This window comes from Canariomyces notabilis (assembly GCF_033297395.1).
Source record: "Canariomyces notabilis strain CBS 508.74 unplaced genomic scaffold N656scaffold_12, whole genome shotgun sequence".
NCBI lineage: Eukaryota > Fungi > Ascomycota > Sordariomycetes > Sordariales > Chaetomiaceae > Canariomyces > Canariomyces notabilis.
In genome coordinates, this window is record NW_027041834.1 from 472,814 (window position 1) to 492,867 (window position 20,054).

Below are 20,054 nucleotides of genomic sequence, written 5' to 3' on the forward strand. Positions count from 1 at the left end.
CAGAACTCCCTGACCCAAGATACCAACCCAATTCGCCTTCTTATCCCTTTATCCACCAAACCCTGGATGTGATATGTGTTGTGTGCCACATCAAATGAGAGAGAGGAACCCCGGGTACACGTTCAAACCAGGAAACTCACAGACTTGCCCTTCTTCTTCGGCTTTCCATCAGACTCTGTGAAGGATTCCTGGGACTTTGCCTGGCTCATGCAGCTTGATGCCGAGCTCGAGAACGTTGCGACCACTTCCGTGTTGTATTTGGGTTCACTGTGTTGTCTTGACAGTCCAACCCGGCTGGCGTAGTTCACGTCATCCATCCGTCCACCATAGAGCAAGTCATAGGCCAAGAATCCGCCACCTTGGCGTCGCCACTCCTCTTGCTGCCGACGCTGCGCCTTCTCCTCATCTTCACTTTGCTGCCGTTCCCGTAGCCGCATATTGTCCCTCTTGTTCGCCTCAGCCATGGCTTTGTCAACTTCCGCCATAAGCATCTTGTGTTTGTCTGTGTTGCTAGGTCCAGCGGCACTGGGCACGGGTGCCTCGGCCTCTTCTTTGTGGCAGAGCTTGCACTTCCGTTCAGCGCGCGACGCCTCTGGGCCGCTGCGGCATGTCCACCATCCTCCCCGGACCCGCCATTTAATGTACGGCCAACCCGGGTTTGGGTCGTGGTATTCTTTGGTAGATGCTTTCTTTGGCGGATTTACTTGCTCAGTGGTCGAGGCGAGCGACGTGTCTGCGATCATCTTGAGGAGTTCCTTAAGTCTGTCTTTGGGATTACGCGCGCGGAGTCTGATGATACCCTTGGAGTCTAGGATTGTGAACCATTCTGGAACGGTGGAGATAATCTCGTCTTCTGCTGAGTTGAGTCCTTCAAATCGTGATGGCTGTGAATCCTTGAGTACCCCCTTTCCTTTGACGTCGACCAAAGCGAGCTGCTGAGTCACCCCTTGTACTGCTGAGTTATCTTGCCCTGTCGCGAAATAGGGCGTCCCAATCGTTCTTGCTGCTCTCATCAAAGACGCATGCTCCTCTTGGGCAGTCTCGTTCTCGACTTTCTTGACTTGTGCTTCGTCAATCGCTGCGGGTAGGTCAAAGTCCCACCGGAGATGGTTCGCAATCATGGTATTGCCACGGACGATATTATGCCTGATTTCGCGCTGTGCCTGTGCGATATCTCTTTGCGCAACCTTCTCTGCCGCAGCGATCTCGGCAAGGTATTCGCGCGGGATGCGCGCGGGCAGCACCGACTTCAGCTGTTTGTAATCTCGAATCACCCGTCCCCGTTTCTCATCAAGATCCTTGAGGGCTTTTTCATTGGAGGTGATGACATGCTGCCACGAGTCAAATTGGTCCTGGTGCTCTTCCATTGTCTCGGCAAAGACCATGGTTTCCTCGGCATATCGGTCCATGCATTTGTCGACAATCGGCAGGTCGAGTCCTAGAGTAGGAGGGTTCTTCACTTTCAGATAGTCTTCGTCGAATTCTCGATTAATCTTTCCCATGTCGGGCTGCGGGAATTTGAAGAAATCATGGCGCAAGACTGCGAAGTCGCCATACGGAATACTTGGTTGCCCGATTTCGACCTGTTTGGCAAAGAGGATGGGCTCCCCCCCGATGGCCGCTGTCTCGGCGAGAGTGCCGCACACGTGGGCGCCATCCCAGTCCGAAACTGTAACAATCGGTGTGGCTGTCACCCGCCTGCCCAGAGGCTTGTCTCGGTTCAGGGCTGTCGCTAGATCGAGCGGGGGGTTCGGGATCCTGGTTCTGTTCCGAACTGGATGGCAGGTGATCCCAGGCCTAGGCCGTGGGAAGGGAATCGGCGCCACGCAAGAGGTGTCGTAGGCAAGTTCCATGCCATTATCATTATCGACTTTCTTTCCAGACGCTCCTGGCGCGACTGCTTTACGATCCGTAAACTGGGCTGTGTCGGTCTCTGGCGATGTTGATGGGGTCGAAAGCTGTGCTCCATTAATCTGCCGTGAAGCCAACGGCGCCGAATCCTTTGCGGCATCTAACTCTGGTGAAGTCAATGGAGAGGAGCCAGCGCCGTGATATTGGCTAACGGTCGGGTGCTCAACCAGTGAACAAGAGGACGCAACAGCGACCGAGGTTGATGGATTGGCCAACAGGCGACAAGCATCTGGTCCAGGACGGGTCGTTACTCTGGTGGAATCGCTTGTCTCCGCACGGAAGCCTTCCTCCATTGTGAATTCTTATTGAAGGCTCTTTTCTTTTGGGTGGAAAGTTCTCGCAAGTGGCGCGGGTTGTATGTGAAAGTTGGCTCGGGACGCCGACGCAAAGATGCACGACCACCCTTCCTCATCGGCCCGTGTGGCAGCTAAAGAATGGGCAGGAGATGGTGTGAATGATGGGTGAAGTGGCGGGGTGCAAAGGCTGGAGTAGTTGATTTGGGTTTGCGAAAGCGAGGGGACGAAGTAAACAGAGGAAATCGCCAAGTAGGGCAATGGCAGAAGTTCGCTCACCGTCCTCCCCTATTAACACCCTCTGTTCCCCAAGCTTTGGTTAAATGCCAGGTAGTATGCCTCGGACAGTGTCCGATTCAACCAAAATCGCTATTCAACAGTGCGCTGACCGATGAACAGTATTAACCTATAATCAGGAACAGAGGAAGTCACAGGCCTGCTGAGGATGTGCGTCGAAACGAAACCACCCTGATCGTTTCTGACCACCAAGCAGGGAAGGAGCGAGGCCAGCCACCTAGCTACCCAGTGTTCCTGCCTTCCTGTGCTCAAACATTTCACTGCACTGACCCAGGACTCGGACGTACCCAAAGGTAGCACTGGGTTTTCCGAGATCCACAAGCCTCAACGCCAGCAACAATTGTAGCCGACCATCGCGCCTGTCAGAGTTTCACCGACGCCACCGAACTCTTGCCAACTTGCAACCGGACTGCCGACCGGCTCATTGTCGCCACTATGTACCAAAGAAGCTGACTGATCGGGAGATAAAACGATTCAGTCACGGGGATAAAGGCCCGACAGAAACCCTCTCGCTAAGTCTCCGCGCGCGATCCAGTTCGGCAGCAAGGGCTAATCTCTGCTCCCTTTTCTTGACAGATTCGATACTTGCGAATCTGCCCCGAGCGCCATGCTTGATCTTGGTAATCATGTCGCCCGCCCGACCCTTCGTCACGTCTCCTGGTCCGAGTTTATCGTCTGCCGGTCTGAACTTGTTCAAGAATTCTAGCTGTCCTTCCGTCGCTGGCCCCTTTCTCCACGCCATTCTTGTGGAGACGATGGAGAACGGATAGTGTTCTTCCGCATACTTGTCAGAACCATGCACGGCGTCCGCAAATGTTGATGCACTCAGAATCTCGCGCGGCGCTGCAAAGGGCGATTTTGACACTCCAGGTGGCAATGCCCTAACTTCCCATGCTTTATACTGCGGGTCGTCTGGCTCTGCATGGGCAACCTTCTCCAACTTCAAAAATGTTCCTGAAGCACCGGTCGAGAGGATATAGCGTTCCGGCGCAACCTGTACCCAAGCAAGTTGGCTAATGGAGCGGATGTGTTTTTCCCCGGACGTATCAGCGATCAGATCGAAGACAGAGTCGTATTCGGTGAAGGTGATGTTATAAGAGCGCCTTGTCGGCTCGGTGGTTGGGCTACTCTCTATGACTTGGGCAGCTCTCGCTTTCTCGGCGTCTCGACGTTGGCGCAGTTCTTGCATATTCACACCCGTGGCTTCGCTCACAATCTCATTGGGGTCCAGCCCGAACAAAGTGGGAGTGGTGACAATGCCAGTCTCGAGTCCGGCAACCATGTCGATAATGTGGCAGTTGGTCTTGCCGGGATGGAGTCTCATGCCACGTCCAATCATCTGGATAAGCAGATTCCGGGACCGTGTGGGCCTGGCTAACACAATGCAGTCAATGTTGGGAATATCAGTGCCCTCGGTGAAGACACCGCAGTTAACCAAGACGGGATATTCGCCCCTTTTGAAGGCGTCTAGACGCTCGGCCCTCTCGCGAGCGGGCGTGTCACCGGTGACAAACCGGGCGTCAACACCGTAGTGACGAAATCTTTGGGTTAGAGCGGAGACGTGATTCAAGTCAACGCAGAACACCAGGGTCGATTTCCTTCCAGCAGCCTTGGCAAACCAGGACCGAACGACAATGTCGTTGAGCTCGACCGTGTTGACGGCGCGGGACAGGGACTCGGTGTCGAACTCACCACTGCCCCCTATTCCTTTCCTGTTGACCTTGGAAAGATCCGCCTTGCTCTCGACGGTGGTGAAGATGACGTCGCATAGCCATTTGTCCCCAATCATGTCCACATAGTCCTTGTGGTACACTATCTCGTCAATAGCCGCCCCCAGCCTAAGACCGTCGAACCGAGAAAATGTGGCAGAAACGCCAACCAGGTGCGGCGAGCATGGCTGCTTGGTCTTCAGGCCGAAATGATCGAGAACTCTCAGGTAGCCTGGAGCAACAATGTGGTGGGCTTCGTCGACCAAGATCAATTTGAACCTGCCAGGGTCAAATTTGAGTAGGCGGTCTCGCGAGGTGATGCTCTGCAGGCTGGCAACGGTGATATCAGCAGTGCCGGAGGCTGACAACTTGCCAAGCTCGAGTTCGATGGTCTTATCCGGGTAGGCCAGGGAACAGTGGCGTGCGGCTTGCTCCACGAGCTCCCGCCTGTGAGCGAGAATCAGAGTCTGGGTTGCCGTCTCGGATAGCGGACTGACCCGACCGATGAGCTGAGTGAATATGACCTTTGACGGTATCAGCAACGTATCGTATGGTCTGGCAGGGGTCTAGACTCCTCTTACCGTCTTGCCGCTGCCCGTAGCCAGCGAAACACCAAGACGTTTGCTGCCATTCTCCAGAGACTTCAGCACGGACTGGATGCATTCTTCCTGATAGTCACGCAACTGAAGCCCCTGGGAGCGCTGAGGCAGGCTGTGAGTCAAGCGTGTGGCAAGACTTGTGCGAGTTGGCAAGAGACATGGCCGCAATTTTGACGGCACTCTTTTTACGGGCCACCCAGGCCGAAGTGGAAGCACTCGTGGAACCAGTCTCTCCATGACGCGATCTCTGTGTAGAAAAGACTCCTCTTTACTTTACTTCCATGGCGGCGGATGCAGCTGGGCTCTTGATGAACTCTGATCATCTGATGCAACTGATGCGTGAAGTTGCCAGTGGAGGACGTCTCTTTTCGGCACTGGGTCATCTAAGATCTGCCAAGGCGGCCAGTGATTGGCTTAATCTCCAAATGTCGATTTACACAGTGCGCAAGACGTCAGCCTCGTTGAACATCAAGTTCAATGAAATCCGTCTCGGAAAGGACTTCTCTTTCTTGCAAATCTCTTTCCAGGTTCCTTTGCAGATTTTGATACGGTAGCTTGTCAACTCCTCTAACTTGGCCTACCGGACTCAATCAATGTCTTATCTCGCTAAAACCTGTAGCACCACGGATTGTCCCTCGGCCTGTCAAACTGTCAAACAACAAGTCATGTGCATTCCCACAGCCTTATCCCGGTGAAGTCAAACAATGGACTCCGGCGGCGACTCCAGCGACCATGAGGTTCAGGACACGGGCCGTCTGAGAGAATCCGTGTCCATGGTGATCAGACAGCTGCAATTGCGTCCACAGCTACCGTCAAGGGCCCAGTCAGACGAAATTCCCGAGAGCGAGGAAGACAGAGAGAAAGAGGAAGACGCAGATGAGGAAGAAGAAGAGGAAGAGGAAGAGGACGAAGAAAAGGAACAGCAAGAAGAAGAGGAAGAGGAAGAAGACGAGGAAGAGAAAGAAGAAGAGGAGGATGAAGAGCAAGATGAAGAGGAAGAGGAAAACCGCGGCAGCGATGATGTGCACGACGACAGCAGCGAAAATGACAACTTCAACGAGCTGCCAAAACGCCGACACTCAATATCCTCCGCCGACAGCAACTACAGCCCTTCAGTCACCTCAGAAGACGGTAACCACCCAGACAATCCCTCCGAAAAAAACCCTCTAGACTCCCTAGAACAGCAGATTCCATCAGGCTACAGCACTCTCTCGACAGCCCCAACCGCACCGCATAAGCGCTCCCGCTCGGGCCCTACCCCGGACCCAAGACCCTTCAAACGCCGCAAGGCCCCGCTGAATCACGCCTACCTGGGCCTGCTGAACGAGGACATCCTTGACGCTGCCGCGCAGTTTACCCCTCACGCCTGGAACTCGGATTCGCCCGCGGCCGAGCTGGGCCCCTCACAAATCGGCCTGGTCTACTGGACGTCCGCGGAAAAGACGCTCTTCTTCGAAGCCCTCGCCCGCCTGGGCCGCGACGACGTCGCGGGGATCGCCGCGCGGGTGCGGACCAAGACAGAATTCGACGTCATGGCCTACATGGCCCTCCTGCAGCAGGGGCAACGGCAGCGCGTGCAGGAGAAGCGCCAGCGGGGCCGCGGCGCGGTAGGGGCGGCCGCCGCCGTAGTCGTGCCCGCCGACCTGCCTGCAGCCGTTGAGATCAGCCAGGCGTGTGTGGCTGCGCTGGAGGAGGCGGCTGATGCCCTCGCGCTGCGCCAGGAGGCTTATGAGGAGACGGTGGAGAAGAAGAGGTGGGGTCAGGATGAAGGTTTCTGGAAGATCGGGAAGGGGAATCTGCGTGAGCTGGAGAAGGCTCGTCCGCCGGCTATGTCCTCGGTGGGGTTCTTCAGGGTGGTTAGCTGGTTGAGGTTGGCGGAGAGGGTGTTTATGAACTCGAGCGTGGAGGAGTATAATTGGAGTTGTGTGGCTGAGGAAGGGGGTTCGCCTGAGATCAGGGCCACGGCACTGGAGGACTTTTACGCGCTTGCGGTTTCGATCACAAGGCGCCTTGTCGCGGCTACGCTGTATGTCGCTGAGTCGAGAGTGAGGGCCAAAAGGAAGGTGGTAGCGCGTACGGCCATGAGGGTGACACCGAAAGATGTCGAGGCTGCGGCGCTGTCGTTGGGGCTCAAGACGAACACTAAGGAGTTTTGGGCAAAGTGTGCTAGGAGGTTGAGGATAGATATTTTGGATGATGAGGTGGACGGGAAGGTGGCCAGGCGGGATGAGGATGGGCCGATGTCCTATGACGAGGTGGAGAGGGCGCTTGGTGTTGAACCGGAGACTAGTAAGGGTGAAGATGCTCCTGATGAGTCCCAGTCGTCAGAGGAAGAGGAAGATCTTGATTACGATGCAGCTCCATTATCCGATGCCGAATCAATCGACCTCGGGCCTCGGCTTGAAGAAAGTTCTGACGGCGGGGATTATCTTGACAGAGAAGAGACCGAGGCGGAAAGGAAAGCCATCGACCTTGAGATGAACGAGCTTTTGGTCCACTCAGCCCTTGAGTATCCGAATACCAAGCGAGCACGCGATGCGCTCCGGAGGCGGATCCGCGCCGCCAGGGATCACGAAGCATATGCTGACGCCCTGGATGCCAGGGCATCATACTACGAAGAGAGGAGGCTTTGGGCCATGCTCAATCGGGACCCCCCGGTGGCATTAACGAGGGTGGAGGTTCCGACCGAGCCCCGGAAGCCCAAGGGGACAGTGAAAGACTTGATTGCGGGGTTTTCCAGGACGCCCGGGAGCCAGGACTGGAAGAGCAGGCTGGAAATTGTTCCCAGCAGATGGGAGATGGATTTTGCGCTGCTGGAAGAGAAGCAGGAGAATAATAAGCATACCGTTACGCTGACAGAGAGCGGCAATGAAAATTGATACCCCATTTTCCATTCGAATTCACAATTTGTCTGGTTCCAAGTGTCTTTTATCATCCGACTAACCCCTCCTCCACCACCTATGTAGAAGCCTTCCCCTCGTTCCCGAAGAGTTCGTCCCATCTTGTCCTCCTGTCCCAGACGATCTTGGAATCGCTCTTGCGCCTGAAATACAAGATACGATGTTGCGGAATAAACTCCTCGTCCGTTTGCTCGCTCTTCCACGCCTCGACATCCCTCTCCTGAGCACCGGTGAACCGGTCTTCGTACCCGACAACATAGTCGCTGCTGTCAAGCTGGGGGTCCCACCGGATCCGGTTCATGGCGTCGGCCGCCGTGCGGAACTTTCTCGTCTTGTCCGTGCGAAGGTCGATGGAGGCGATGGGCCGCCGGCCTCCTCCCTTTTCCTTGACACTCTTTTTGGATTTCCTAGCCGCACCCTCGTCGTTGTCTTCCTGCCAAGCATCATCGAGCTGGTCCACTTCCTCCTCTTCGTCAGAGTCATCCTCCTCTTCCTCGTCCTCGCCGGGGTTGTACTCGCCCCATTCGCGGGAATCGGGCTCTAGGTTAAGCTTTCCCAACTCAGCTTGATTCACCAGCCCCGCGCTGAGCCAGCAGCTGCGCGCGTCAAAGTAGCGCTCGTCGCCGCGCATCTGCGTCTCGAACCGGGAAAGCGCGGTTTGCAGCGCCCCGAGAGACAGCTTCAGGTCTTCCTTCGTCTGGGACGGGTCCAGCTTGTCGAGGCCGATTAGGTAACTCCCGCGGTAGTCCCGCTCGTGTACCTGCTCTCCTTCTTCTAGTGTATGCTCAGGAGAGGTGTTGTTGTCAGCTTCGGCTCGTTCCACGAAGCGTGCTGGCCACATGCGTGTGTGCAAGTTCGGTGCCCGCCGCTGCAGGTCCACGAGAAGCAGCACGCAGCGGGACTCGAGCCAGCCGAGAAATTGTGCGCCTTTGGTGTGGGACAGGCCCCAGTACTGGACGTCCAGCTTGATGTAGGTTCGATGGGCGGCTAGGAAGTCCGCTGTGGCAGTGGGTGAGGAAAGGAAAGACGTCCAGGAAGATGCCGAATAGAGGGATTCGATGGCGCGGAGGAATTCTGCCGAGAGTGTTCGGACGGACGACACGGAGGCGGCGAGGGCCGTGTTGAGCGAAGGAGGGAAATACCCTAGGATTGACAGCGGCTCGCGCGGAGTGCGAGTGTACTGAAGTCGCTGTTTGTGGAAGAACGGGTCAAAAGCCATCTTGGTTGCCCAGCCGAAAGAAGCATAGTGAGAGAAGAACGTGACGAGGATGTCCTCGACGGAGCGAGGGCCGGATTCCCGCGCAACGAGCTTGCAGACACGTGTAAGTAGGATCGAGATTTGAATACCGCTGAGGAAGCCGAAGCGGGCAGAGTAAGTGCCACGAGACTTAGCCCACGTCTTGATGAATCGGTGGGCTACGCGGAACACGGCGAGGTCCGGGAGCGAGCGTCGGAGATAGTCAACGTCACGAACAGCCTTGAGCTTGCAGAGAGTTTGCGCCGACAGAGACCAGATAGGATCCGAGGCAGGTATACGAAGAGCATCAGGCCAGCGCTCCGCAACGTCGGTGGCCGGGCAATATTGCAAGTCCATCTTGATCTCGTGCACCTCGATTTCAAGCATAGTGCCTGTGTTTGCCCGCACTCGGCGGAGGATCCTGATGCCCTGTGCAGCTGCTTTGCGTAGGCGCTGAGAGGCGAGGGCAAAAAAGGTGCTGGAGCTGAAAGGCCCGATGCATAAGACGTCCATATCCGAGGTCGAAGTCCAGACGTCGAGTGCGTACGACCCGACAGGGACCACGACGACTCTGGGCTGAGAACGTGTCGTCGCCACTGTGTTGAGGGCGGATGTATCGAGAAGGAGGCGCTTCAGGAGCTCAAATGCAGCCTTTCTTTCCAAAGTCTCTTCTTCGGTTGGAATGACACCAAGCTCTAATAGAGACTCCTTGACGCTCCCTATCCGAGCTAGGGCTTCTGGTGCCTCTTTGAAATGAACAGGCACGATTAGACTGCTGATTTCCTCGGATGGCCCGTCTGACTTGTCGCCACATTGATTCAAATTGAGGGTGCATCTGACGCCCCAGTGATCACTTGCACATGCAGGCTCAGAGTCGGAAGCATTGGCGTCAATACGCCTGGGTAGGCCGAACATGTTGAACTGGGAAATTTCCAGAACTCCCTCGCCTCGGACAAAAATCCGGTCGTAGCGTTGTGGCCGCGTGTTGGCACCGCTCCCTGCCATAGCGGCAGCCGCATCGTTCGTGATCGGATCCCATGTGGCTCCTCGTTCGCCTTCGGCAAGTCCTTCGTCATTGTCAGCATGGTCATTTGCCACTGATACCTTCCACGCGTCATCTAGCTGGGCCTCGGCGAAGAGATCTTCAAGGTTGGCCAGATGGTTGGCCGTCAGCTCTGAGATGGACTTCTTCCTGAGCGCCGCGTCAATGGAGATGGACGATGTTGGAATGTTGGTATCGCCGGCCAGAATCCAAGGATGATTAGAATACGTTCCGGACAGATAGCCAATGATCCTCCGGATATCAGTCTTTTTGGCCGCTACCGCTCCATCGGTAAGGCCATGGCTAAGATGGACAGCGGCCAAGATGACGGGACGTGGCCCGAGCCCCTGAAGGCCACCGAACCTCGCCACAACAGCACCCTTGTGCTTCCTGTGAAAGGACACGTACTCCCAGTCGAAGGCAAACTTGCTCAGTACCACAATATTAAGGAAATTGGGCAGCGGTTCGACGTCGTCCTGGTCCGGAGGCCCGTGAGAGCAAAAGGGGTAGGCGTCCCTGATCCGCGGGTCGGCAAGGAGGAACGATAAAAAGCCGTCGGTGACCTCTTGCAACACCAGCACATCGGCAATGGCATCCCGTGCGAGAATGTTATCGACCAGCATGGGGTACCGGGCTTTTGAAGGTGGCCACTCGAACTCGGCCAGGACGTTGTAGCTCGCGACGGTCAACGACCTTGACTGCACGCCTTCCGTCTCCGACGCACGCGGATCAACCGGCACCCACCGTGCCGCCTTCTCCTCAAAGTGGTACGGCAGATCACTCTGAAGCAGGTCCTTCTGCCCGACCTCCTCTTGATCCTCCTGACCTTCTTTTCCCCGCAGCCCGTGTCCTTCCCCATCCTCATAAAACAATGCCTTCTTCCCGGCCACCCTCTCTATCGTCCCGTCTGCCACCTTGATCACGCCCCACAACCGCATCCTACTACCGCCCCCTTGCTCATCCCGCTCCCTGACCAAGACTTGCATCTCCCCGGCAGTCCACCTCACGGGGGGCATTAGGCCTACTTTGTCCACCAGGAACCTGTGCGCCGCGCTCTCGACATCCTCGCTCTGCCCGACAGTCAGGTGCATTTTGTACCCGGAATGAGAAGACGACGCCGCCAGCGCGGCCAACACCTCCCGCCTTAACCGCACCAATCCCGCCGCCGCCTTTTCAAGTTCACCATCATTACCGTAACCGTGACCGTCATGCAAATAGATGGTATTATCCCTCTTGTGCCTGAAGACGCCCACGGTGTCGAGGCACACTTCAATCCCGTCCTTATTCCAGGCCGCCTCCTCCTCCGAGGGCTGGGACAGAGCAGACACGATTTGGGCGACGGCCGCGTCCAGACAGTCAGGCCGGACAAAGGGGTAAACGAGGTTGACGTGGGGAGGCCACTTGGGGTATGCCTTGTCGTAGAGGGCGCGGAGGCGGTCGAGGCGCGGCCAGAGGGGTTGTGGAGGTACCAGGGCGAGGGCTGTGTCGTGGGAGGTGATGGAGAACTGTGGCTGTATGGATGAAGGTGAGGGTGAAGGTAAGGATGAGGGTGGGGATGCCATAGTTATTGAAAGTTTGTGTCCGGGTGTTGATGATGAGTTGGTGGTCGCCAGGATGATGGCTATCTGCCTATGTCGATGAGTGTGGCGATGTAAGTGGTCTATGAATGAGAGGCGAGCTCAGCCCCTCCGTGTGCTGAATGACTACTTTCGATTAGGAGAAACTGAGAAACAACTAGAAAAAAAAAAGAAAGAAAAAATCAGGAGTTTCTGGATTGAAATACCTCTTCAGAATTTGAGCGGCCACTGTTCTCATTGTCTGCTTGTGAGGGAGCATGGAAGATGGTGATTTGGTTCCCCGCAGCCCGTGAGATGGGCTGAGGCTGAGTGTGAGAGTCACCGCCGGCGCTGGCTTGCGGCCTGTTAAGCCCACACGATAACTGTCCGGGTGAGTCATCTCAATTGTATGTCGCTGAGAGACTCATTGTACCTGTAGATTATTGCAGGGTAAAATAAGGTAAGAAGCCTATTGCATTGGATATTGTCTTTGCAAATGCCTTCAGCCACTGGTTCTCATTTCTCAATGTGAGATGAGGCCCAAACTGGGATGAGAATCCCCACTCAGCACAGTAAGAAGGCAATGAAAGGCATACGGTGTAACTCACCCTGATCACGCTGGTTGAAAGGGGTTGATCTGTTGATTTCAAAACAGAGTCTCGTCTCACTATACCTGTCGCTAGTTGATACAGCTGGCCGCTTATACCGGAACTCCATCGCTATAGCTATCATTAGTGTACCACCATTATTATGCAAATCAAGAAAACATAACGGCCTAAGAATACTCTGGAGGCCCCCAGTCCACAGCAGACGCAGCCGGTGGCGCACCCTCCATGATAGCCTCGAGTTTGTCTTCGTTGGTGAGCCAACCGTGCCGTTTCGCCGCGATAGCTGTCATCAGAGTCAGTAGAGCAATTCTTCTGAATGAACTCCCGGGTAGCAGTAAATACCGTAGCGGATCGGTTCTTGCCACTCCCTCCACCAAACCTCCTCACTTTGCACTGCGCTAAAAGCAATGTCAGTTAAACTGTTCCTGCTTCATGAAGGAGACAATCCTTTTATTTGTAGGGATCCCAGTCGGTACCTACCATCTCCTTTCGCCTTCACCAGCCCGATGCATGGTCGCAAACGGCCAGACGGCCTTGACAACCTCATACTTCCTCTTCCCCGCGAAGAAGCCGGTGACGCTCGTAAAGAACTTATTCACACGGTCCGGGTTCTGCACGACGACCTTGCAGTGTGTGATGGGGAACGTGACGGACACGGTGCCGGGATACTTCATGCCCGCAATCAGCGCCCTAATCTGGCCCTCGAGCCAGTGAACGTCCAGGTTGGCCACGACGCGCTCCAAGGCAAATGACTTGACGCTAGCCGAGTCGGCGACGAAGCGCGCTGCCCAAGCCTCCAGCCCGCCGCCGTCGCCGTCGGCCGTCGCCGCCTCGGGCTGCGTCGAAGGCTTGCTGCCCCCGCGGAACGCCACCTCCCCGGGCCCAACGCACCGCAAGTAGTCCATCCGCTGCCGCGGGTCCTCGGGCACCAGCAGCGGCATGAGGTTGAGCTTCAGCGAAAAGTCCACCCGCCCGCTGCCGGGGCTGCCCCCACGCCGGCCAACAATGTGGATTTGCGGCTTGGGAGGGACCGTGGCTTGCTGCCGGATGAGAGCCACCAGAGCTTCCGCGTTGGTGGAGAGGTAGGGGACCGTGGTGCGGATGGTGGTTTTGTCCGCCGAGAGCTCGAATAACGGAGGGTTGTAGAGACGGTAGTCTAATGCAGGGAGACCCGGGTACCGTGGCGGAGGTTTCGCGGATGGCGAGTGAGGCGGAATCGGTTCCTGAGCCGGGGTTGATGGGCCTGAATAAGGCGGTGGTGTGGGTGAGCGGGGTATGTAAAGAGTGTTGTTGTGGCCGGTGGGTAGGTTAACTGAAGCCGCGCTCGGGGTATACGGGCTGTGTAAGGAGCTGGATTGCAGTTCCTCCTCGGTCATTGGGACCGTGTTGCTTCCCGATGTATAAGAGCGGCCGGAAGATGCTAGGGGCGAGTACGGTTGCTGTGGCTGCAGCAGTTGTTGCTCCTGGAGGCTGAGATGCTCCCGTTCAGCATGCTCTACCTTGTCCATGGCTCCTAGTGTCCGCTGTTTGCCAGTGCAGCTCGGTGAGTCTCATATGCTGAAGCTGCGGGCCGGTGTCCCAGTCCGGGCCGAGTCGGCGCACGTTGAATTAAACTCCGCCAGACCCGCAAATTCCCAGATCCACGGTGAGCTCAATACCGGTAACTGCCCGGAATCGGGTTGACAGACAATCGACGCGCCGCGGTTACGAGAGCGCAAAAGCTCGGCGCGAGGATATCATCTGGAGCCCGTGAGCATTCAATGACGGTCAGCAGTCAGCCAAGTTGTCCACAAAACCAAAGATGCTCGCAAGTTCACAAACGCCCTAGAAACCCTTTGTGAGGTTCCATCCCCCCGTGGCGCAGCAACCCACCATTTCCCATCCATGTTTGTAGGTGAAGGGCCCAGAGCTAACGACAGGCGGTGCACCAATCGGATGGGACCTTTGGACGCGATGCAGTACGCGACTGTCGGGGCCCTAGTCTAGGGCTGAGTCCCAGCAACTGTTTGTGAACATTTGCTGATGGCTGGGAGTCTGGGACATCTCAAAAGGAGGCCGCCGACTATATCGGGCCGTGCCGTTGATTGAAACGGCAGGAAACAAACATATTACCACAAACTGTATTCGCATCGTACGAATAACGAAACCAGGAACAATGAGCCGATGACGTTCAAGTTCGGTTGAAACTTCAACTGCAGGGCAGCGAAGCAGTGGCAGCGTGGTGGAGATTAGGAGATGGCTGTGGAGAACACAAGCCCAGCGCTGCCTTAAAACGGGGACGTCAAAGTCTGTCAACCGCTCGGCTCTTTCCTCGACAACTCGTCATTGCTTCTCACCTACCTCAGGAAACAGGCGCCATCGCTCTTTCTGAGCTCGCCTGCAGTTGCAAACCATCTGCCATGGATGAGAATTGAATCATCGACTACATACGTCAATCCACCATGAGCATATTACTTGATGCCCCGCGAGCGGTCCGATAGGGTAACATTTGCGCCCTGATATTCTTCCTACCCGCCTAGCTACCTAGTTGGCCGACATCCGTATAGTCGACATGTGAAGAATGTGCTCTCCATGTCCCTCAAATCCCCATGTCTCGCGGACATAGTGGCGTGTCGTACATACATCACTGTGTACGCTGGCCTCAGCGCCCTATCAAAGCGCATCCAAGCAGGCATCTCCATGTGGCTGCAGCCACCTCCTCACGACAGCATGTTTCGTGGCTAGTCAGCCGCAGATGCGCTTCGGACGTCGCCCAGGCGCGAGTTCGTTGGTTCGTTTCTATCAAAAGAAGGTTAAGAAAGTCCTTCGCCTGCTGGCCTTCAACGATTTGTACTCCTTTTTGTCCTTGGACGCAGTAATCGCACTGCCGTCATGTCAAGATGTCATCTCCCACGAGAGTCGTAATCCCCCGGGCTTTCTCCTGGCTACTGCCCGGACAGGGCCTTGTTGCCGCCGTCGCCATCTACTCGTGCATCTATATCTTTGGTGTTGGAACGATCCCGTTCATCCTGTGCATCGTTGCTGTAGGTCTCCCCAGAAATCTTCGAGAGCAGAGCTCGCCGCTAAACGAGCAAACAGGGCGCTATGCACTTCCTACTCGGCGTCTACTTCTGCATGACCCAATCACGATCCGGCTCCTATCATATGTACACCGTCCCTGTCTGGCTCGCCGCTGCTGGTGGTGTTTGGTGCGGTGCACTATACTACTTTGCTCGCCATATTGAGCTCATCGCCCTCATACCGGAAAACTCCTGGGAAGGGACAGACCGCCCTCTGATACCTGTATGGACCAAGGTCGGATGCGCAATGACAGCCCTGGCTGTGTATGAAGCCTCCCCGGGATGGTCTGGAGGGGATATACGTTGTTGACTAACATTATTGAGCAGACTACTTGATTTTGTGCTCTTGGGGATATTCATTATTAGCCTGGTGAAGCAGCGAGGCCCACTTCCACCACAACCAGGCGTATATGCCTCGGCCCCAGTCTATGCGCCGCCTCCGGTACGTCCAACATCTTCCTCTAACCCCAGACTTCCCGAGGTTTCGTGTCTAATATTATCGCAGCACTTCATGCCACAGCCGCCTGTTCAGCAGGTCCAGCCTCATTACTCCTACGGACATTATCAGTACCAAGCCGTCCCGACTGTGCCCGCCACAGACCAGAAGCCCCCGGCCCAGACACAGACATCACCGGCCAAGCAAAGCTACAACGCCCAAAACCGCATTGACGTGATACGCCGTCTCTGCGCCCTACAGCATCCCGATGGGCACTGGGACCACTCCCCCGAGTTGGCGGAGCTCGTCAGGTTTTGGGGCGGGCGCGAGGTCATGGCGCCCGCCCACGGCGTGACTGCGCTCACCCACGCCTGTCTGATGGATCTTTGCAACTTCGTCTGGACCGCACAGCGCGAGGGGAGAGAGCAGCAAATGCTCAGCTCGCCCGAGCTGATTAGTCTGCAGAGCATCAACTGGGACTTGGGGTGGGCCAAAAACGCGTTGGACCGCGCAGGTGTTTGGATGGGGATGGGCGTGGCGGCTGGAGGGTACAGTAGGTAAGGGGTTGGCGGTTACAGGTAGCGATTCACGGGATATTTTGGGCTATCAGTGGGTTCTCTGGGGGGCACTGGAAATTCGGGTTTGTCTCCGCAGGCGTTTTCGGATGGGTCTTCTCTTTTGAGTGTTTGTAGAACTGTGTAATACTGCCTACTCAAGGGTCAATCATTCGCGATGACATAGCGATACCTCCATACTGCTGGTCTTTCTGTCACGGCTGCAGTCCGGCTGCTGCATGCAACATGTATGTGCTGCGTTGCCCCAACAAATGTGAGAGATGGGTACGCCGACGTCATTCCGTACACGCTCGGTTACTGCAGACGAACAATCACATTGACACACACCAAAAGGAGATCTCATAATGCATTCATCCCCATAATCCTATCCAAGCGCCATAGATAGACTGGTAAATAGTCTGATCACCCGCTCCAGGTCGGGTAAAGCTAAACCCCTGTGTTGTGACGTCCTCGCACTTGTAGGTTGCCCGGGTATCCATTGGTTCGATTTCTCATCTCACATCCAACATCAATCATCATACCGGCTGGCATGTCATGCCAATCCTTAGCGTAAAAACTGAAGACTGCGCTGCTGCTGCCCCTCCCATGTCTTCCTGCACACCTCCTTCATCAGCCTCTTGGGCGCCGGCCGGCCCGTCATTAACTCAAATGCCTCAATGGCCATTTCCGCGACCACTTCCAGCCCGTCAACCACCACCCATGAGGGAGACATGGTGTCTCGGACGGCCTGCATTTGGGCTACGAGGGGTGTGACGAGGGGTTCATACGCCAGCTACGACAGGGTGCCGAGGAGTGCGTCCGTCAGCCAACAAGTCAACATGATATGAATCGGGGGACAAGGCCAACAACATTAGAGGTTTGCGCTAGAAAGATGATAAGGGAAAGAGAAGCTTACCTCGACCACCACACCTCCCGTGGGACTCCTCAGCCAGTCCAAGGGCATGACGAAGTCCGCCGGCGGGTTCCCGTCGACGCTCGTGGCGGGCACGCACGAAATGACCATGGTTGGTAGCTGGTATTGCCTAGGCCACGGATCCGACAGCGACTGCAGGACCCGACAAAACTCGCGCGGTGCACCCACGCCGTTGACCAGGCTCGTACCCGCACCGGCAGTCGCTGGCCCAACAGCAGCAGCATGACCAACCGCCTGCTCCGCCGCCCACGCGTTGAAATGCGCCGCCACCTCGAGCGCACGGTTCACGGAGCGGTTATACACAAATACATTCCGGCAGCCCAGTTGGTAGAGCGCGTAGATGGCGGCGCGGGCCATGCCGCCGGCGCCGACGACGAGGGCGGTCGTCTTGCTGGGCTGGACGTAGTTCCTCGGACTAATGGCTCTGCGCAGGCAGGTGAGGATGGAGCTCCAGTCGGTGTTGTCGCCAAAGAACTCCTTTGCGAGCCCGGCCTTGTTGCGCGAGTTGGCGTGGTCCAGGATGGCGGAGGTGCGCCCGCGCAGCGGCAGCAGCACGTTGACGGCGCCAATGGCCTCGGCGTGGCTGCTTTTCACTTTGAGGTGCGGCATGATGGCCACCTTGAAGGGCGCCGTCAGGCAGGCGCCGCCAAACGAGTCGCTCGCGCAGATCTGGTTGAGCCGGTCCAGCGTCGAGCATGTCACGGCTTGAAAGGTGTGCGGCATGCACGAAAAGTCGTAGGCCGCACCGTGCATGGCCGGCGAGAGCGAGTACGACACATTGGAGCCCAGCACGTAGAACTGGAGTGGGTCGAGCAGGAACTGGCCGAACAGCAGCTCGAACGAGGCCGGGTAGGTGGTCACGGTCGCGAGGTGGTCCCGCTCGTTTTCCATGTCTGGGTGTCGTACCGGGTTGAGGATCCGGCTCTGGAACGGTGTCCTCGCCCCGAGGATGGAGAAGTCGTAGGCCACGAGCGGCGGTTTGGGGTCGGGCACTACCTCGTTTAAACGCTTTTTGAAGTCTCCGAGGAGCTCGGCCGGGGTATTTCCGATGCAGAAGCGCACCATCCGGACCAGGTCGCAGCCTAGAGATTGTGCCCTTTGATAGTTTTCAATTTGCTTGGGGTCCTGCCAGGGCAGGGCGCTCAGACCCATATACCAGTAGTTGCCAATGACCTTTGACCTGCCCCGATGTTGTAAGACGCGGTGTACTAAGCTCTCGTCACGCTGCAGGTCTACGCTGATGTAGTCAACCCCGAGTCGAAGCCCAAGCTCAAGCAGCTCGGCATCCGTTGCGTTTCGCTCCTCTAGTGGCCTTCGGCGCTCTCCGCGAGGGTTCTCCTCGACGTGGTAGATGATGGGTATGCCTAGTTTCCTCCTTATTAAGGCAACCTGTCTTGCGATGATGTTCAGAAGATCCTCGGGCCAGTGGTCAATAATTAGCTCGATACAGTCCCCCCGCGCTTCAAAGTCCTCCCATTCCAGGTCCATGGCCATCAAGTACGAGAGACGAAGGCGTAGGGCGTATGAGTAAGACCGAAACTCGGGAGGGATAGCGGCGACAGAAAAGGGGCTCTCCAGCCACGCCTTGGTTGCGCCCCGTCCGGTGATGATGTCGAGGAATCTTGCAAAGTCTTCCCTCACGCCGAGGAGTTTTGAAGGCGCATGCTGCTGGCTACCTACCGGGGTGCTGGTTCCGGAGATGGGTACTGTCGCATGGGCCGGGGAGGGAGTTGAGGGGTCGTAGAGATTGTAATACTCAAAGTTGGAGCAGCTTCTGTGCTTCTCGTCGGCCTTCAACAGCTGTTCGGCGTCTGCGGCATCCATGAGACGCGATATCTGCTCCTTCTCGCGGTGGATGTATACCACGGGATGGGTTTGAGAGTACTCGCGCAAGGCATCTTGGGCCTCATCGCTCAGACTGCTCATACCACACTCGATGATGCACCCAGTCCGGTTGCTGTCGAGCATGCGCTTGAACACGTCAATGCTCTGGCGGGCGAAATGCTCTCTCCCGTGCCTTGCGAGATAGTGGGCCCGGGTCAGACCCGTGAGCTTCTCGAAATAGTGGTCCTCGGTGACCAGACGGCGGCGGAGATGAAGCGCACCCATAAATCCCAGCGTGCGCTTTCCTGCGCCACGGCAGCCGATGAGCACGATGGATGCATTCGGCTCAAAGATGCGCTCATTCTTCGGGGGGGGCATGGCTGAGGTGGTGAGTGGCTCGGGTACCGTGGCCGGTGCTATCTTGCAGTTTCCAGTTTCCACTTTCCGGTATGCCGTTGGCGCTGGCGTCAGGTTGCGTCAAGGTGCAGAATGACCATCGCTCCTTCTCTTTCTTCTGCTTTGTGCTTTCCGATGCCTGGTGGACAAGACATGGGCGAGTCGGCGAGTCGAGTGCCCAATATGCTTAATCAGTTACTTAGGTAGTTTATTCAGACAACAGACGTTTTCCTGATACCGAATCACGATCGGCAGATTTGCCAGGGGAGTGTGACGGCGGGAAAATGTAGACCCTGTCGGTGCTGGACGGGACTACCGGTAACTGGCGTGTATAATACCCCACAGCCGCTGCGGTTGCGCTGGACGGGAACTCAAGCATTGAAGCACCCGGGCGCCAGGCGTTCGGGTTTCAGTTGGTTGGGGTTTTCTTACCATATTCCAGATCCCCGCCTGAGAACCGCCGTATCGACGGCGACTGTTCAGTATAGTAGTACCGGAATAGTGTAACTCGACGATTTGCCTGGTGATGCCGTATCCGTATGGCCCGTTGATTACCGACCTTGCCTTAGCACCCTGGCAACAAAAAAATAGGCACCGCAAAACAGATGTAAGTCAGGAAAACTCCAATAGATGGGTGAATCCAATCCCCTAGATTTTCAATGATTGCTTGAAATTAGATAGTAATATAAATGGCGATTA

At 56.3% G+C, this 20,054-nt stretch overlaps 7 protein-coding genes across 7 annotated transcripts; 2 read left to right on the top strand and 5 right to left on the bottom strand.

Annotated features, from left to right (window-relative positions):
- Window positions 1–122: 122 nt before the first annotated feature.
- N656DRAFT_798544 (uncharacterized protein) lies at window positions 123–2,204 on the bottom strand (the record flags this gene model as incomplete). Its single annotated transcript, XM_064817772.1, has 1 exon — window positions 123–2,204. The coding sequence occupies one exon, from the start codon at window positions 2,202–2,204 to the stop codon at window positions 123–125; it is 2,082 nt and encodes a 693-aa protein (XP_064669770.1).
- Window positions 2,205–2,979: 775 nt separating this feature from the next.
- N656DRAFT_709952 (P-loop containing nucleoside triphosphate hydrolase protein) lies at window positions 2,980–5,046 on the bottom strand (the record flags this gene model as incomplete). Its single annotated transcript, XM_064811630.1, has 2 exons — window positions 2,980–4,734; window positions 4,792–5,046. The coding sequence occupies 2 exons, from the start codon at window positions 5,044–5,046 to the stop codon at window positions 2,980–2,982; spliced, it is 2,010 nt and encodes a 669-aa protein (XP_064669771.1).
- Window positions 5,047–5,513: 467 nt separating this feature from the next.
- On the top strand, window positions 5,514–7,688 carry N656DRAFT_768848 (uncharacterized protein; the record flags this gene model as incomplete). Its single annotated transcript, XM_064813656.1, has 1 exon — window positions 5,514–7,688. One exon carries the CDS (start codon window positions 5,514–5,516, stop codon window positions 7,686–7,688), a length of 2,175 nt encoding a protein of 724 aa, XP_064669772.1.
- Window positions 7,442–11,822, bottom strand: N656DRAFT_779716 (uncharacterized protein). Its single transcript, XM_064815244.1, has one exon. It carries the CDS (start codon window positions 11,548–11,550, stop codon window positions 7,768–7,770), a length of 3,783 nt encoding a protein of 1,260 aa, XP_064669773.1. The 5' UTR covers window positions 11,551–11,822; the 3' UTR covers window positions 7,442–7,767.
- Window positions 11,823–12,385: 563 nt separating this feature from the next.
- On the bottom strand, window positions 12,386–14,078 carry N656DRAFT_779719 (uncharacterized protein). The gene is made up of 3 exons (XM_064815245.1): window positions 14,025–14,078; window positions 12,633–13,892; window positions 12,386–12,550 (listed from the first exon to the last, which is right to left on the bottom strand). The coding sequence occupies exons 2-3, from the start codon at window positions 13,658–13,660 to the stop codon at window positions 12,448–12,450; spliced, it is 1,131 nt and encodes a 376-aa protein (XP_064669774.1). The 5' UTR covers window positions 13,661–13,892; window positions 14,025–14,078; the 3' UTR covers window positions 12,386–12,447.
- A 1,408-nt stretch (window positions 14,079–15,486) lies between these two features.
- On the top strand, window positions 15,487–16,329 carry N656DRAFT_114607 (uncharacterized protein). Its single transcript, XM_064808526.1, has one exon. It carries the CDS (start codon window positions 15,723–15,725, stop codon window positions 16,206–16,208), a length of 486 nt encoding a protein of 161 aa, XP_064669775.1. The 5' UTR covers window positions 15,487–15,722; the 3' UTR covers window positions 16,209–16,329.
- A 437-nt stretch (window positions 16,330–16,766) lies between these two features.
- On the bottom strand, window positions 16,767–19,337 carry N656DRAFT_710303 (uncharacterized protein; the record flags this gene model as incomplete). The annotated part of the gene is made up of 2 exons (XM_064811662.1): window positions 16,767–16,994; window positions 17,118–19,337. 2 exons carry the CDS (start codon window positions 19,335–19,337, stop codon window positions 16,767–16,769), a joined length of 2,448 nt encoding a protein of 815 aa, XP_064669776.1.
- Window positions 19,338–20,054: the final 717 nt, after the last annotated feature.

Bases quoted from the DNA above. Each gene is read 5' to 3' on its own strand.
- N656DRAFT_114607 (XM_064808526.1), top strand. From the start codon at position 15,723: ATGCCACAGCCGCCTGTTCAGCAGGTCCAGCCTCATTACTCCTACGGA.
- N656DRAFT_779719 (XM_064815245.1), bottom strand. From the start codon at position 13,660: ATGGACAAGGTAGAGCATGCTGAACGGGAGCATCTCAGCCTCCAGGAG. The intron at 12,551-12,632 runs GTAGGTACCGAC...CATTGCTTTTAG, and splicing joins GGTGAAGGCGAAAGGAGATG to CGCAGTGCAAAGTGAGGAGG.
- N656DRAFT_779716 (XM_064815244.1), bottom strand. From the start codon at position 11,550: ATGGCATCCCCACCCTCATCCTTACCTTCACCCTCACCTTCATCCATA.